At 47.9% G+C, this 18,087-nt stretch overlaps 1 protein-coding gene across 1 annotated transcript in view; it reads left to right on the top strand.

Annotated features, from left to right (window-relative positions):
• The first annotated feature begins 1,262 nt into the window (after window positions 1–1,262).
• LOC144790868 (fish-egg lectin-like) overlaps window positions 1,263–18,087 on the top strand; it is a 174,731-nt gene continuing 157,906 nt past the window's right edge. Inside the window, exons 1-3 of the mRNA XM_078665526.1 lie at window positions 1,263–1,358; window positions 14,246–14,411; window positions 16,458–16,685. Of these exons, the coding sequence (XP_078521652.1) occupies window positions 1,263–1,358; window positions 14,246–14,411; window positions 16,458–16,685 (490 nt within the window). The remainder of the gene's footprint in view (window positions 1,359–14,245; window positions 14,412–16,457; window positions 16,686–18,087) is intronic.

The following is an 18,087-nucleotide window of genomic DNA, read 5'->3' as shown; positions in this document are numbered from 1 at the left end:
GGTCGAGAACACAGTCCGAGGAACCAGAAGAAGAAAAGACTAGAAAAAGAAAAGAAATACAAAGAGAACCAAGGACCGAGCACGACATAAGAACAAATGAAGGAGACTTACCGAACAAGTATGCAGGGAATCAGCATACTGGGATGACGGAAACAAACAATGACACAATACAATGGAGAGGATGGCAAACGAAACAACAGGAAACGGACCTAAGGAACGATAAAAACAAAAGAGTGAGGTGATATGAAAGGAGGCAACAAGTCAACACATGGTAGACAATAAAATAAACACAGAGACAGAGACATTCTAAGCTAAGAGCCGCTTTGCTCCATGGAATCGTCTCTGTGGGAATGGGTGAATCTGCGGAGATTAGCCGGATCCTCGAAGCTGTAAGACCGTTCCTTGTATGTAACCTTGAAGAAGCAAGGATGAATTAGACCATATCTAGCGTTCATGGAACGAAGCGTAGGCCGCAGATCCAGAAATTCTTTTCGCCGCGTCGCAGTCGGTTTGGAGACATCCTGAGAAAAAAATAGTTTGTGTCCTGACCATAACAGTTGCTTGTGTTGTTTGGCTGAGTGGAGAATAGTCATGAGGTCAGAATAGAGAAGAAAATAAGCAATAATGCCTCTAGGTTTTGAAGATGAGGAGTTTTTAGGACCCAGACGGTGCGCTCGTTGAATATTGACATCCACATGTTTAGGCATACCAACAATTGGTAAGACTTGAGTCTTCAAAAAAAGGATAATGTCGGACCCTTCAGAATTCTCCGGAACACCATAAATACGTAGGTTGTTGCGTCTATTTCAATTTTCCAAATCTTCAGACGTTTTCTTGAGGACCTGAACCTCCTTGGTGAGATTGTCCAGTTTGGCGGCAATATCTTGGGCGTCACTGATTTTTTGCTCAACATCAGTAACCCTTTTGTCAAGATTAGACCACTTATCATCCAGCCTTTGCAGGGTAGCAGTAGTGTCTGCAATAAAAGGGCGAATTAAACGAAGTTCTTCCATAAGGTCCTCAAGAGTGACAGGAGGCGGAGACTTGGAAGGAGATGGTGGGTCCTTTTTGAGGCGTTTGCCCACAGGTGTAGAATCCTTACGTGAGGTGGGAGCAGCATTGGAAGCTTTTGTAGTATGTCCGTGCTCCATATTGGCAAAGCCAAAAAAAGAGAAAAATTAAAGGCGTAAGTTAAAGTATGAGCAGCGTACCGTAGGATGAGGGCTGCAAAATACCAAAAGGAACAAAGAAATGCTGAAATAATGTTCCACCGGGAGTCTGCAGAGCACAAAAAGGAAGTTGGAATGGGCCCAGGAGATGCAAAACCCCAACAGACCAATGTCAAGGCAAGTGTTGAGGTAAATAGTAGAGGCCAAGGTCCGACGACAAAGGGGAAGCCAAGAAAAAGTCACCAAATGCCACAAAAGAGTTCAAATGCCCTTAAAAACCATTATAATAGTAAAAAAAACAAGGCCATTGGGCGATATTCCTGAAGTGGGAACATTCTGGGTGGTTTAGAAGCAAAAATTTAAAAAAACGGTGAAAAATAAAAAACAAAATGGCGGCAGTTTCCGAGGTAATTGCATTTATGCAAAAAAAATGCCCAAAACGATCAGGAAAGCGTGCAGAAACATACCCATGTGCTGGGGGGCAGTTCCGACGCTGGAAACGGCCGTTTCCGATGAGAAACGCCTTCTAGGAACGGAACCTTCGCAGCAGAAGCGCCGCCGAAATCGCGGAGCTCAGGGGGAAGCGGCCATCTTGATCGCCGCGTCGCGCGCCCTCTCCAATGACAACACTTTAAAATCACTAATTACCCTCCGTCAACTTATAGATGTGTTTGGAGACAAACCTTTCAATACCTGCAATTGCATCTGCTACAGTCTGTTATGAACAAAGCACTCTATGCTCGACATTCTACCAAACTAGGAGTAAGATTAGATTACATCATTATGTCGAATAATTGGGAAGTTTCTTTTTTGATAGTCATAAATTCTCGTGTGAAGTACCCCTTGGATCATGGCTATGCATTGCCTGGTTTACAATGTTATTTGTGCTGTAATGTATTTGAGGGTGTATAATGCAATGGTAACCATACATTGATACAGTATTGAATTGAACAGCATTTCAAACGCATCTTTTTTTTTTTTTTTTTTGCAAAGACCTTTATTGCGTCAATTGTTTACACAGCGTAATGCCAACAACCCAACGGGCTGGCCGCTATAGCATATGTTCATTCTCAATACCGCATCGTAAAATCTTTGATGAAATTATCAATAGTGTACATTGTAATACGGTGCAACAATAATGAGGTGTGGCACCCGCATCAGTTTCTCAGAAGTTAACGGTCTTTGGTTTTTCCAGTGTTTATAACAAAAACAAACAAAAGAACTGTTAGAAACAATCATATGGTCATTTATATATCAATACTAATTGCGTTTAGACATCTCTTCCAGACTTCTCATGGTAGATTCCCCCCCAGTCTCGGTACCTTCCCTAAGGGTCGTGTACATGTGCCGGTATGGAAGCCCTCGGTGTGGTGCCCCCCATACTCCCTGCCCCTCAAGCTTGCGTAACAATGCGTAAAGATGCCCTTCTCCCATCCCCTGGTCTCTCCCCCATCCTAAAGCGCACCCTCCGTTAGCCCACTATCTCTTCGTCATCCGACTCATCTTGGTCATCCTCCGGTAAGGGGTCGCAAATCTCCCCTCTATATTCATTCCATTTGGTCCAGATTTTATTCAATTTTTTCGGGCAGGCACGGTTAGAGTACACCGCCCTCTCTGTCAGCATTACCCTATCCATGTTTAAACACCACAGTGATTTGGTCGGCACTTCCGGAACCCCCAGCGCTGAGCGATATCTCGCTTTGCCACCATCAATCCTATTGTAACCCAGAGTTGCCCATATCTGGAAAGGTCTGTAGGTTCCCATACATTTAGAAGGCATCTCTTCGGTTCAGGTAATAGTGCAGTGTCTAGTGTCTATGAGATTGTTCGCAGTACCTGTTTCCAATATTCCTGGATTCGGGGGCAATCCCATATGGTGTGATAGAATGAGCCCTCCTCCCCGCATCCTCGTAGGCAGTAAGGGTGCTCTATCCTGTTAATACGGTGTAGCATTGTCCTTGTGTAATATACCCTGAGTAGTATTTTGAGTTGTACTAGTCGTAGTCTTGCGGAGATGCCTACTTCCCTGGGTGACGCTAGTGCCCCATTCCATTCATGTTCATCCATGTCAGCAGTGTCCCCCTCCCATTTTGCCTTTAAGGTCAGTGTTGGGTCTGGCAAGTTGTTGAGTAATTTGCGGTAGGTAACAGATGTTGCACGCTCCACCATAAATTCTGTGAGGAGGCGATCCTCCAGCGGGGAAGATTCGGGCAAGTCTGTATCCATGGGCAAAGCCGCTAATAACGCGTGCCGTATCTGGATGTATCTGTAGAGTTCCCTCTCGCTGAGTTCATACAGTTCTCTCAGTCTATTGAAGGGCACCACCTCCCCCCTGTCCCACAGATCGCCCACCGTTGATATTCCTATAGTGTCCCAGTGTGAAAATCCCTTGCTGTTCCTCAAGTGACCAAGGACTCGAGAGTCCCACAGTGGAGTTAGTTTGGTGATTTTCCCTTTCCAGCCCAGAGCAGCCGTCGCTTTATGCCAGAGTGTCACTGTTAGTCTGGTGGGTCCTAATAAGGCGCGAATTTTACGGTGGTCATATAATGGAGCCAACAAGCTGTCAGCGCCCAGCTGCCCCCTGTCCGCCTGGAACGCTGGTTCCGCTTGGGAAGTGTGGAGCCATTGGTTGATGGGTTTAAGGTACGCCGCCCAGTAATACAGTTTGAGGTTGGGTAGTGCAATACCACCGTCAAACCAGCCCCTATGCAGTTTGGATTGGGCGATGCGAGCGGGGAGGGTACTCCATAAAAGGTTAGAGACCAATGCAGCAACCGTTTGAAAGAATTTAGGGGCTACCGGGTAAGGTGTGTTCTCAAGGACATATAAAAATCTCGGCAGGGCCATCATTTTGTAAAGTGCAGCTCGACCCAAGAGCGTCAGCGGGAGTCCCAACCAGAATTTAACGTCTTGCTTGAGCCTCTCTAGGTGGGGTTTCAAGTTTTTATCCATGAATTCTGTGGGGTCTCTAGTGACGTGGATGCCCAAATATTTAAACGACGAGCCCGCTATCCTCAGGGGGCAGCCCGCGTCTAGGGCCGGTACCTGTCCCTTCAGTACATATAGTTCCGATTTGCTCCAATTGAGTGTATAGCCGGATATCCTGCCGTGAGTATCACAGAGATGTAATAGGGCCGGTATCACGCTGTCAGGATTAGTTAAGTAGATCAGCATGTCTTCCGCATATAGGGACAACCGGTCCTCTCAACCCTCTCTCCAGCAGATGCCCCTTAATAGGGGCGAGGTTCTAATAAGAGTGGCAAGGGGTTCCAGTGAGATCTCGAACAACAACGGTGAAAGGGGACAACCCTGTCTCGTTCCTCGCCCTAATGGGAACTTCCGCGAGATATGACCATTTGCCACCACCCGGGCAACCGGGTCAGTGTACAACAGTTTGACCCATGCAACAAAGCGGGGACCAAAACCCAGGCGAGACAGCGCCTCAAACAAATATGACCATTCCACAAGGTCAAAAGCCATTTTGGCATCGAGGGCTAATATCACTGCTTGTGACATGACCGAGTCTGCCTTGGCCAGTACTCCGTGCAGTCTGCTCAGATTTAACGCCGTATTTCTGTGCGGCATAAATCCGGACTGATCCGGGTGTATGAGAGATGACAAATGGGGCAAGATTCTCATTGCTAAGAGTTTGGCAAGTATTTTAGCTTCCGCGTTTAGCAGCGAGATGGGGCGATATGAGGAGCATTCATCAGGAGGTTTGCCTGGTTTGGAGATAGCCACTATAGTCGCTGCTCTCTGGTCTGGCGGGAGTGAACCCTTCTCCAGACATTCTTTAAACATTTCCAGCAAATGTGAGCTGAGGGTTTCAGGCATCGCTTGATACCATTCCACCGGTATCCCGTTAGGCCCCATAGCCTTTCCTGGGTTCAAGGCGTGAATAGCTAGTTGTATTTCATCAGCGGTGATGTCCGCTTCCAACTCACACGACACTTCCGAGGGCAGCGTCCGAACCTCGATCGGCGCCAGTACCTCCCTGGCCATTTCAGAAGTAATTACATGCTCAGGGGTGTACACCCTTTCAAAGTGGGACGCAAGCAGTTCTACAATTCGTTCCGGGCTAGTATGCATCCCTACATTTTCATCCCTCAAACGTTGGATTCCCCTCGAGCTCCCCTCCCGTTTGTCTAGCCAGGCCAGGAGTTTCCCCGCCTTGTCGCCTACCTCGTAGATCCTATATTGAGTGTCCGTTAGTTGCCCTTTTACGTAGATGCGTAAGTGATCATTATATAGCTGTTGTTGCAATGCCAGTGCGTGTAGTGTGGATGGAGTGGGGTGTTGCTCGTGCTCCGTCGTCAATTTCTGCAGAGTTAAGTCCAGACCATCTAGCTCCTGAGAACGTGCCCTCTTGTAACCTGTGATGGTGTTTATGGCTTGTCCCCGCAATACTGTTTTATATGCCTCCCAGAGTATCTCAGAGGAGCGCACGGAGTGGACATTTTCAGTGAAATATTGTGTTGTTGCCTGTTTAAGAGCCTTGCGGACCTTGGGGACCTTGAGATAAGTAGCCTGTATGGGATATATGCGATTGTGCGTTCGTGTCTGGGAAGAGAGTGCGAGAGTAAGTGGGGAGTGGTCCGAGATTCCTCGAGGGTGAATCGTCATAGTATCTATGTGTCGGAGACCTTCCCCCAGGGTTAGAAAGTGGTCTATCCTCGATAGACTCCCATGTACCGCAGAATGGAAGGTGTATTGTTTCGCACTGGGGTGGAGGTGTCTCCAGATATCAATCAGGCCCATGGCATTCAGGAATCGCTGGAGGCGGGGGATCCCTCCTGTGGGTATTAGCGTCGGAAACCGGTCAAGTTGTGCATCTAAGATAGCGTTGAAATCCCCCCCAAGGATAACCTCCCCCTCGGGGAGAGTCAAAATAAAGTCACCCAGTTTTGGGAGGTGGACCGAGTGTAGTGCCGGTGGAATGTATACCGAAACTAGGTTGAGAAGTTTCCCCTCCCACTGCCCCTGTAGGGCTGCAAAACAGCCTTGATCATCGGTTTTAGTAAGTAGGGGGATAAATTGAGTGTTTTTGCGTATCAGGATGCCGGTCCCTCTGGAGCCCGACGTGAAGCCCGAGTGGACTATCATCTTGTAGCCTCGCCTATCCATGGCTTTGGTGGCTCCCCCAGTTAAGTGAGTTTCCTGCAGCAGTGCTATGGTGGGTTTTAGCCTCTTAAGCGCGGTTAGTACCAGCCCCCGTTTCACCTTGTCCCCCAGTCCTCTCACGTTCCAGGTCATGAGGCGCAATGAGGGGCACCGTGTCTCAATGCCCACTCCACGCCCATCAGGAATTGGAACGCCAGCCATTGGGTATTATGGGGTCCATGGTGCATCTATGGGCAAGTGCGGTATTGGCGCCAGGTGTGTAGTTGTTTATGCAAGTGCCGAAGGTACTGCTGGGAGCCGTACACCCCCGCTCGCTCCCCCCGCCTTTTCTCGACTCATATGGAAGTCTAGTTTCCGTCTTGGACCCTGTAAGTGTGTTCCTAACTTTAAAAAAACCATCCCTCCCCCAACTCCCCCTCCCTGCATCCCTGCCTAACGGACTTTCAACTGCCCGCCTCCCCAACTGAGCAGAGCGCTTTACCCATCCCACAACCAGAGTACTTGCGTGTATGGGGGAGAGTGTCTCCCCGAGCAGGCGGCATCCCTGCGTGCTTCCGGGGTAGTCTCACCAGAGTCCAAGAGCAGCTTGTAAATGATGCGTCGACGGTCAGCAATCTTCACTGAAGCCATTTTCCGAGTAGGGGTCATTCCTCACCGCCAGCTCCTGCAAATCCATGTGAGGGCGAGCCCTCCGCTCCTCCTCGACCGGATGTTTGTGAGCCTGTCCCGCTGGTACCTCCTCGGTCGTGATTCTGTCTGTGAGGTTTCCGCTGCCGGTCCACGGTACGCCATCCCTCCAGCCAGTCCCGGGCAGCGTCCGGGGTGTCGAAGAACCACACCTTTTTGTCCGCCACAACTCGCAATCGGGCAGGAAATTGCATCGAGTATTGCAGTTCCTTTTCCCGCAATGTTTTTTTACCTTCCAAAAACGTCCTCCTCCTCCTGGATACCTCCGCCGTGTAGTCCGGGAAGAATGCTATTCTTGACTTTTGGATCTGGATGGCCGGCGCCACTCTTGCGGCCTGCAGGATGGCGTCGCGGTCCCTGAAATTGAATAGCCTTGCCAGTATTGGCCGAGGTGGTCCTCCTGTCTTAGGCTTCCCTCCCGGCACCCGGTGGGCCCGCTCCACCGAGAAGAAATTCGACAGTCCCTTAGGCTGGAGCCTGGTTTTGATCATGTCCTCTACATAGAGGTCCATTGCCCCCGTGTCTTCCGATTCTGGTACCCCCAAAATTCGGACATTGTTGCGCCGAGAGCGCCCTTCCTGGTCATCCAGTTTGTCACGAAGCAGTTTGTTGTCCGTCTGCAGTCGCTCCATTGCCGTCTGCAGTTCGGACACATCTTCGACCAAGGATTTGGTGACAACCTCCACTTGTTTCACCCTTTTGGACATTTTTTGGAGGTCTGCCCGGATCAATGTGACCTCGGTAGCTGTAGCTCCCACTGTCGCTTGTACCTGCGCCAATGCGGCCAAGACGTCCTCGATAGTGGCCTTTTTGGTCCCCTCCGTCTCCGTCGTCTTCCCTGCCGTCTTGCGTTGTTCCTGGGGAGGAGAGTGCCTTTCATAGGCGAATTTGTCCAGTTTGGCCTGGGTGGCGTTTTGTCGGGGGCCTCTGTGTGCCATGATTCAGTGCGTACCGATTCACCGGCGTAGCAGCCAGTCACCGGGGAGCGGTGCTCGGGTCAGGGCGGGCTGGACACCCGCCGACTTGCAAGGTCCTCCGTGAGGGTAGACAGTGATTCCTCTTGTGCCTGTGATTGCTGGGTCTGTCTACAAGTACAACGCGGGGTCAGGCAGGGCGTTGTGCTCACGAGTGGTAATTGGTGCGGTTCCTCACCCTACCGTTTATCAACACATGCTGCCCACAGATCCTATATTCGGCCGGGTGCTGCGGGTCCGGAGAAGTTCCTGATCGTGTCCCCGTGCTCCACGGACATGAGGTGCCCCTTCGGCGTGTGTATCGTCAATGGTCCCTCCGCCCTGGACAGAATCTTATTAGGAGGGGGGGGTGGCAGTTGCCCAGCCCCCACCTTTTGCGGCCGCCGCCGGCTGTCCGCCGTCGAGGGTGAGGTAGTCTAGGTTGCGGAGCCTCCCGCGAGCACCCGGGACTCCGGCCCGATGCCGCCAAACGGGGGCCGCAGCTGCAGGGAGGCGACACGCGACCAGCGCTTAAAATGGCGGCTCTGCGTTTGTGACTTGCGGCGTTGGCTGCACCTTCGGGTCCGTCCCCACGGCCCCCTCGGCCGCTGCTAGAGGTTGCGGAATTCCGCCCGTGCCACCGGGTTCTCGGGGAGTAGTTCGCGGATGCCTGGGCAATACGCCCGATGAGCCGGCACTTCCGGCCAATTGCTGCCGCCGAGGGTCAACTTCCGGTCGGCCACAAAGTTGACTGCCACTCCGCCGCTTGCAGGCTGTCGTTAGGCCCCACCTCTTCTCAGGCTTCGTCAGGCGCTCTGGGTCTGCAGACTCGCCGTCCCCGTCCCAAAATTGCAGCGCTGGATGCTGCAAGGACTCCGGGTCCGGTCCACCCCTTCTAGCTCCTTCAAATACAGGATAAATATATCGGATTAATGCGGGAAGCCACCTCTGCTCGGGAGCCTCTCTAAGCTGCGGCCGCCATCGTTGGCTGCTAGCCACGCCCAGCATCTTTTATTTTTAAAGAAATATTATACCTTGCACATTATTCCTAGCCACAAAATGAAACCAGAACATAATTGTATGTATATTCACTACATTTTAATGAAATAATGGGAGATATGTAAAATTAAGTTCCTGGCTCCAGTTTGTGCACAGGGAGAACTTCAAAGAGGTGCTTTATTTAAAAAAAAAACAAAAAAATACCTGTCATGGAACATAGTAAGGTGGTGGATGAGCAGGTGTGAGAGACAAATGTGTAGCTTATGGTCAGGGCCGGCTCTAGGGCGGTGCGATCGGTGCCACCGCATCGGGCGCTGACTTGGCAGGGGGTGCCATATGTATTGTTTTAAAAGCACCTGATTCTATCTTTCTTGTCCCAGCAATTTTCAAGCATCAATAAACATGTCAGGTTAACTCCGGGGATTAATAGTCTTCCTCTAGAGAGACCGAAGCTTTGTCTCGTATTGGAAGTTTTGACTCATCATAGCGCAGCGCAGAAGGTTAACATGCCTGCTGCAAAGAACTTGTCCACTTCAGATTATAGATGTGCAGATACTATTATTAGGTTAATGGGTTATTGCTTTTGTCAGAGAGAACCTTTTGTTACTTGCAGTTTAACTGTTAAAATCCTATTATAGAGCAGTGAGCTATTAACAGACGTCAAAGAGCTGCATGCAAACTGCAAGGAATATATTACAGATACATGTTTGTTTGCCCAGTCTTTCCTTATCCTAATATTACAAAAAAGGGTTAATATGGGTAGAAATTAATTCTTATTATTGAAGAAAACCCCTAACAATGCTGTTACATTTCAAATTCTAAGGGGCATATATACAAGCATGGAAATCAAGAAGAGCTACCTACTTTGAAAACGCTCATGTTGTATCTGTCTTTTTTGGAAAGCCTATTAGTTTTTAGAAGGCCCTCACCCACCAACCTAGTTGGTGGCATGCTTCATCATCCGGCCCCACCCGAGCACCAAGTGTGCCTCAGGTGTGCTACGACACCTGTTTACAGCGGAGTAGGTTGTGTTAGGTGAGTGTACAGTGAAGGTCTTTAGAGTGGGGTTTAAATGCTGTCCTAGAGGTCCCAGTCAGTTCATTTGTTAGTGGGCCCTAGGCAGAGTTAAAAACAAGGCTTTTGGACGTGGTAGGAGAGACTTATGGTCCCCCTTCCTGTACATAAACAATCTTTAAAAAAAATGCCATTTGTGACATCTATGTGTGCTGCATTAAGCAGCACAAATAGATGTGACTAAATGGCATTTAAAGATTCTTTATGTACAGGAAGGGGGACCTTTCTGTACATAAACAATCTTTCCCTTGCATGCAGACATCCTTGCACTATGGTGCAAGGGTGCCTGCATTGGCACTACACTGCTAAGTGTAGTGCCAGCTCATGGGGAAACGCAAGGCTGCACCATATCATTGTAAATATGGTGCAGCCTTGCGTTTCTGAAGTGGCGTAGTGAGCCGTTGAGCCATGACGGCTAGCGCCTCACTCCGCCACTTCTTTGTGAGGAAAAGTGTTTTTCTGATCGGCATCATTTGTACCAGGACTCCATTGCTTTTACATTGCCATCTCATGTCAAACACTTCCACACAACCCACCTAGTCTTTTCTGCTGATGCCTGAGGAAAATCTAACTAACACGACAACAACCATCTTGCAGCCTGCATTTCTGCCCAGGAACTGTTGCACACCCAACCCCCCGTTCTTTGCAGTTCACCAGAAAACCACGAGACACTCACACCCTGTGTAAATGATTGTTTTCCATCTCCTGCTCCCAGCCTGGTAAACATCCTTGACACCGTGATCAGGTTATCTGGACAATTGTCTGACTGCTGGTCCTTGATCAGGGTGATTAAACAATGACCTGAAAGACCGAGCTTTGATCAAACTGTGTGAACAATGATTTGTGTACTAAGCCTTGACGAGGTCACCATCTACAAACATTGTCTGGATCTGGTTATCAACTGCAAACACTGCCCTGATTGAACAATGAACTAACAGCCAAAAGATCAGAATGAAAAAGTATAAAAGGCTTGTAAGCTGCGAAGTAAAGCAGCAGCCTCCTCTGTCTTGTTTCTGACGAGCTTGGGACTCTGTTCCATAGCCCGGGCTATTTGAATAAATCTGGGTTCCTCCTGCAGACGAAGGCTCCTGTGTCTCCTTTACGGCGTATGAAGGGTATGGAAGGCTTGGGCGGTTCCCCCGCCGCCGAGACCCAGTAAGTGAGTTATTCCGGTTCTTCACTTGAACATATGCCCCTGAATTTGTGCTTTTCCAGACCAAGGACTCTTGAACTATATTGCCTATCTGTATATATGAAATGTGACTCCTACACCTTGTAGGCCTCTGTCTTATGTAACATTTTCTGTACACTGATTTACACACGTATGATTGTCTCCGTGCAATGTAGGTGTGATGTAAAGTGCTCTGACGCCTTAAACTAGTATGAGCAGTGCTGTAAAGCAAAATAAATCTAAGGGACACTGGTTATGGAGACTTCGGGGGTACTGTCAAATGGTGGTAGTGTGGGGATCCGTAGCAAAGTGGTCATTGGGGAGGGGGGCACCAGCAGACATTGTCGCACAGGGTGCCACCAGTGGTAAAGCAAGCCCTGCTTATGGTTTTTAGTATGCTTGCAGCTGTGAACACCACTGCAGCACTGCAGGTCTGTTTGATTTCTTATGATTGTAGTCTCCTTAGCTGGTTACTGCAGAGGTCAGGAGTACACAATGTGTTGAAGAGGTAAGCTGGGACTAATACCAGGCTCTCTGGTTTCTTATTGTGCATTCCAGGCATTAAATTGATATTTCTTTATCCCTAGTCAGTAAAGCTGTTAAATTGGGTGAGTTAAATACTGATTCTGCACGTTATGCCTCATTTCCAAGTGAAAAGCTTTGAGTGTGATCTATTTCTCACAACCAGTAACACCTCACTTGTGGTAAGTAAGTGTGTCTACTGGATGCAGTAAATACAGCCTTCTATTCTTGATTACTCTTGATCATGCACTTAGGAGAACTAGAAGTAGAAAGATCTGCAGGAGGAAACAGGCATAGATGCTTTTAGTGTTCACCTCTCAACTCAAGACTGGATTTCTGTGGCCCCAAGCCTGCCACCACACATCTGCAGTCCAAGGGTGTGTCTGCACTATTATTTGCTCGTATGAACTGACCATACCTGACCAACAGTAATACCTTGGGTACCTTCATTGGTCAATATCATCTCTGGTACAATGCAACAGTGAATGGTATTGGTTAGCTACCTCAGACAAGTGTCTGTGTTCTCTGTATATTCTCTCTCATGATGTTTTACATGGACGGTGATAGTCCACACTCTACAAATATTTATCTTGATGTCTTAAACGAGTTAAGTCCGTCCAACAAGAGGCACCTGCATAGAAAAGAGGAAGAGAGCTTGAGACTGCTTGAAAGGAAGAGGTAAGCGTGAGGGGTCTGGGCATTTTGTGGCTCTGAGTGCCAACTGCATTCCCTGCTTTCTTTTCAACAGTGAAAAACACAGAGGGAGCTGGTGAAAGGTATAAAAGATGTGCCTTTCTACCTACTGTGTAGCTTTGGACCGTGTACTGTATGTGCATGCAACTAGCATGATCGAGGTAACTATTAGCGGCGATACTACGTGTCTCTCTGACCCGTTTCAAGTGCTCGCCGTCCTTTTTCCCCAGCACCTGCTTCCTGCCATGGGCGGCAATCTGAGGGATAGCCCCGGGTGCCAGAAGCTATAGCTAGGCCTCTGCATGTCTGCAGTGTAGAGATTAAATAACAAGGGCGCTAGCTCACTGCCTTGCTTGAGACTGTTAACCATCTGGATTTTTCTAGTGACTGCTGTCCGTGCCAACTTAACCTGCCCTCAGGTAGAGGTATAAAAAGATATGACGGCCTGGAGCAGATTGTTTGGGATGCCCCAGTCCCTGAGCTTTCTCCATAGGCTGCTTGTATCGACCAGGTCTAAGGCATGTGATTAATCCACGAAACAGAAAAAGAGCAGGAGCTGTTACTTGCTTTTTGGCCTGTAGATTAAGTAAGATAGGGCCACAATGTTCTTCAGTGTGGAGGTGTTTGCTCTAAAGCCTGTTTGACTGAGTAGAATTATATTATTCACTTCAGCCCAGCGTTCCAGATCGGTCAATAAAACAGAGACGTAAACCTCGACTTTAATATCCAGGAGGGCGGTGAGGAGGTAGTTAGATAGATCCCTCTTGTCGCCGTTCCTTTAACCGCTTCATCGCGAGCGTTCTAATGAGCCAACGGGCTCATGACGGAACGGTTCCGTCATGAGCACAGGCCAACCGACGCTCATGGCGGAACCGTTCCGTCATGAGCATGGAAGGGGTTAAATAGAGTTCAGGATGGAGCCCCACCAACTCTCTGGAACTTGCATAGATGTCAGGCAGGTTTTTTAGAGCGGAGTTAAGATAGCAGACCACAGGTCTGAGTTTTCCTTGAATACTTGGGCAGTTATGCCATTTGGGCCAGGCGCCCCTGCTGCTTAAATCGTCTTCATGGTTTTGGAGACAGCATTTTCTGTGATCTAAACCCCTGGGTTTTGAGTTTCCAGGCAGGTACGCGAAGCATCCGATTTCTTCTTGGGTGAAGTTTTTTATGAATTCAGGTTTCGTACACGGATCATTTAGTGCTGTTCAGTGATGACATCAGTTCTGGCAAATGGTTGACTGATTTTGTTCTTAAGATACCTCCATAGCTCAGCTTGCCCCTGTCTGCCCATCAGTTTCTATCTGTGCATCCATTTGTTTTCCATCTGCTCACGTTTTGCTGCCCAAACCATCTGTTTTAGTTCATTTTGTTGTTTTTTCCCTTTCTTTTTGACAGACTATTTGGAATCTGCGTACCTTCACTTTACTAGTGGTCACATGTGGATTTAGGCACAGGAAAGGAGCATGTGTGCCTGCTAGTCGCTGGATGGGGGCAGTCCAGCCATCTCACCTGCAGTTCGATTTGAATTTTATATGTGTTAGGCAAGTGCGAAAAATGCGAATTTGCATTAGGATTTACATCTGCTTTACCATGCAAAGAAAAATATTTAAACCTGTCAATTCTATTCACGTATAGGTTTCTGTCCACAGGATGAAAATACTGTCTCTCCTGCACGAGAATATTTGCACCTTCACCTTCTTGTTGTCAGGGGTGTTGTATGTTTGAAGACCTTCCAATGTACACTACCATCATATGTCACACAATATTGTCTCCCTACAAACATTCACCCGGCGAGGAGGAGATATCACACGCGCAGAGATCAACGTTATAGCTAACTATGTACATACTCTGCACAGTCAATGTCCATTACAGAGTATGAAACCACCCCAGCACATTGGTGCAAGCCTCAGAAGTTTGGCTTTTTGGCACTGGAAGAGGAAGGCAGCGCATTCAAAGTGCTTCAGCCCCCTCCAGGGCCCTGCCCCTCTCTTCACATGGTGAAACATTTTCACACGTTGGCAGGTTTGTTTTTCAGCAAAGCTAACAAAATAGTTGCAGCAAATACTTAAGTGTTTCTTTGGGGCTCTGTTGAGGCCCTTAAATGTAACCATTCCTAAAGTTGTTTACAAGAGTTTTTACATAGGCCCTGATTACGAGTGAGCCAGAAAATGCCGACCCAGTAATTATCGGGTGTGATAACGTCCACAGTTCGAGACAGGGGGCCTCATTTATGAGGCTGTGCGTCACTTTTTGTGACGCAACAGTGGCGTAAAAAATGCTCCTTGTTGAGCCATATTTACAAAGTGACGCATCTAGGGAGATGCATCACTTTGTAAACCCCTGCGCCACATTATACCTGCGCCAGGTATAATGTATGCAAGGGGGGAGTATTGACGCAAGAAAGGGTCGTAGAAGTGACGCAGTGAAATCTATGAGATTACACTGCGCCACTTCTAGGACGCAAATGCGTCAATTTCTTACGCCTGCCTCACAGCAGGCGTAAGACTGACGCAGGCCTTTTCACATGGGGCTTGCCCCATGTGAAAGGACACATTGCTGGAGTTGCGTCACTTTTGTGACATACTCCAGCAATGCGTCACTTTTGCGTCATACAGAAACGTCAGAAATACTGACGTATCTGTAACTCCTTGCGCAATGATGCGTCATACTGTAAAAATGACACATCATTGGTGTCGCAAGGAGGGCCCAATGAAAAGTGACGCATCACTGTTTTAACGCAGCGATGCTTCACTTTTCATAAATGAGGCCCAGGATTTAAAAGAGGAAAAATGTTCAGTAATTGCTAGAACTTGATGATTTTGGTGGGGTAGCACCCAAACTCCGTACGTCATGTCCTATTTTTTGCGAGTCAAACTGGTAAAAGGCACTATTTATCAGACATGAAAAATGCTGAACCCTGTAATCATAAATTTTGAACTGGCGTGAAAAATACCTAACAGTCTGCTAGGGCCACTCGTGATAAGGTCCATTGTTGATGCCTTTATTGTGAACTCCAAAGATGGGTGCCTCAATAAAAACACGTTTTTTACAGAACTTTCAAGATATGAGCGTTATTTGATAAACTGATGTGTCTATATAAATACATACTGTGGGTCTTATTTACGTGTACTTGGCGTGTGGCAGTGACGCAAATCGTTTTGCTGCGCTGCCCAACCTCAATGTAAAAAGGAAGGAATTCACCGTATTTATGAAATAATGGTGCATTCCTGTCTTTTCCTTCTGCGCTAACTCACAATGGGCTGCCTAGTCCCAACGCAGACACCCTTGCACCGTTGTGCAAGGGTGTCTGCATTGCATACAGGATTGTTTTTGTGCAGGAAGGAACATATTCCTACTGAAAAACAATCCATGGAGGCGCTTTCCTCTTTGTATGTGCACCATAGAATGCAGCACACATGGAAAGAGGTAAAAACAAGAAGAAATTGAAATACTTCTCCTCGTTACTCCTGCTCTGGGGAGGTGTAAGGATTTGGCGCTTCAACAGGTTTACCTGATGTTGTAAATCTGGGGAAGAATAAAATCCATGGATGTTGCGTGGGAACAGCCACTGCAATGCCCATGGAACACTTCCCTAATGCAGAGTAAGACAATGCACCTGCTTGCGCTGCTTTGTCTTACTCCATAGCTATTAGGCCATTAAAGGCCACGCAAAGTGACTTTGTCTAGTCTCATAGATATGGTTGATAGGTTTGCGCCACCCGTGCATCAAAAAAGTGATGCTCAGGTGGTGCAGGCCGCTCGTAAATAAGTCCCCTGTATCTCTGCAGTCTTTCGCATTTTAGTGATCATCTGACCCATCAGTATCCAATTTGCTCATGTGGCAGCTGAGCTGAGGGTCATTGCTGGTTGGGAATGTAAGGTGCAGGTAACAGATTTTGTAGGGTGAAGGCCAAGAACAAGCAGCAGTGGCCTCATGTGGTAATGAATCATGTCTTATAGTTAGTGGTAATCTACGATGGTTATTTGTGTCAATACTTTCAGTACTGCATAACGCAAAGATCTTCATTGTCTATGGCTGTTTTAACATTCTGAGTTGTTACATTTCAGATATGGATTGCCGTGAAGTTGGAGGGAAAATCACACAGATTGATGCGGGCAGTGCACAGGTGTCTGGAGTGAATGCAGGAGGTGGCATCTTCTCACTGTCCGGAGGCAGCTGGACTAGCCTACCAGGTGGCCTTTCACACATCACAGTCGGTCCTGCTGGAGTTTGGGGTGTAAACATAAATTACATGGTCTATAAGTGGAATGGTGCGAATTTTGACCAAATTGAAGGTGTGGTATAGATACAATCATTAATATTGCATTTATCGGTTTTCAGGTGTGACCTACAAAACAGCTTTCAGGAGTAAGCAAATGGTGATTACCATTCCTATCCGTAAAGCAAACAAATTACACACAGATTTCATCATCCTATCCATCTTATGCAGCAAAGTTCTGTTTTATAGGATGAGGCCCTTCCTGGAGGGAGGCAATACAACACCATTTGTCTCAGAAAAGAGGAGTATATTTCCAATACCTGGTGCACCGCAGTTTTGCCTCAGTGGTGCGCCAAACATTTACAGCCGCAGTACAACACATTATAACGCCATGTTAGCATATTATTTACATTACCGTGCTCCATGCCGTTAGGAAGAAGCCGGGGTCTGTTGTGTGCCCCGTGTCATTAAGAATTTTAACGCTAATGCTGCAAAAGTGACGTTTGGCCAATTAAGGTCAAGAAAATAGATGCTAGCCATCCTAAAGTCCCTTTTTTCATCTAGCAGGAAAAAAAATATTGCAAACTTACTTGAAAGCAGCAGAGCAGCCAGGAGTGAGCACAGCCCAGGCCAACAACCCCAGCAACCCCAGCAACCCGAAAACCCACCAATATGACCAGTCAGAATCCCATGGTAAGAGGAAGTGCAAGTTCAGTGAGAAGGAGAATCAGATCTCTATCCCAGAGATGACAGAGCACCAACACCAGCTCTTCATCAACTCCAAAATGTAATTGGGGGAAAAACGCTGTATGGCAGACCATTGTTGACAAGGTAAACAACGTTGCCAAAGTCAAGAGGACAGTGAGTGACGGTAAAAAGAGCTCGCATGATTGCAAGCGCCAGACAAAGGAGAAACTGGCAACCAATCTCAAGGCAACATTGCAGACCAGAGGTGGTATTCCAGCTCTCCAGTAGCAGCAGGATCCCTTGGAGGAGCAGGTGTCTACTGTCTTCTCCGAGGGGTCGGTGGTAGGAGTTGCGGGACAGGACAGTGCTGGCTATGATGAGCTACAACAGCAACAGGGTAAGTTGCAAAAAGGGCAATGCGGGTAACTAAGTCATGTTGCACAGGGCAGGCATTTAAGTCCCAGTGCTCCGCGGGACTGTGTGCAGGCCCCAGGGTAGGATGCTGGCTCATCTATGGTTAGTCAGTTTGACAATATTTTTCATAGGGTAGCGCTGTAAGCTTTCTAGTTTTGCTGCCCTCTGTCAAAAGAAAAAGGCAGAGATTTGCTGTATCTACAAAGTACGGTGCATTTCTGACCTTTCTGCCGGCACACAGACTGCAGACGACTGCCAAGCCTGGCACTCGTGCACCATGCTGCAAGGGTACCTGCATTGGCACTAACCAGCCATTTGTGCACCAACACAGAGAAAAGCACAGGATTGCATTGTATTGGTGTAACCGCAGTGCATCC

This window comes from Lissotriton helveticus, chromosome 11, assembly GCF_964261635.1.
Source record: "Lissotriton helveticus chromosome 11, aLisHel1.1, whole genome shotgun sequence".
NCBI lineage: Eukaryota > Metazoa > Chordata > Amphibia > Caudata > Salamandridae > Lissotriton > Lissotriton helveticus.
This window is presented reverse-complemented; position numbering and strand designations above follow the sequence as displayed.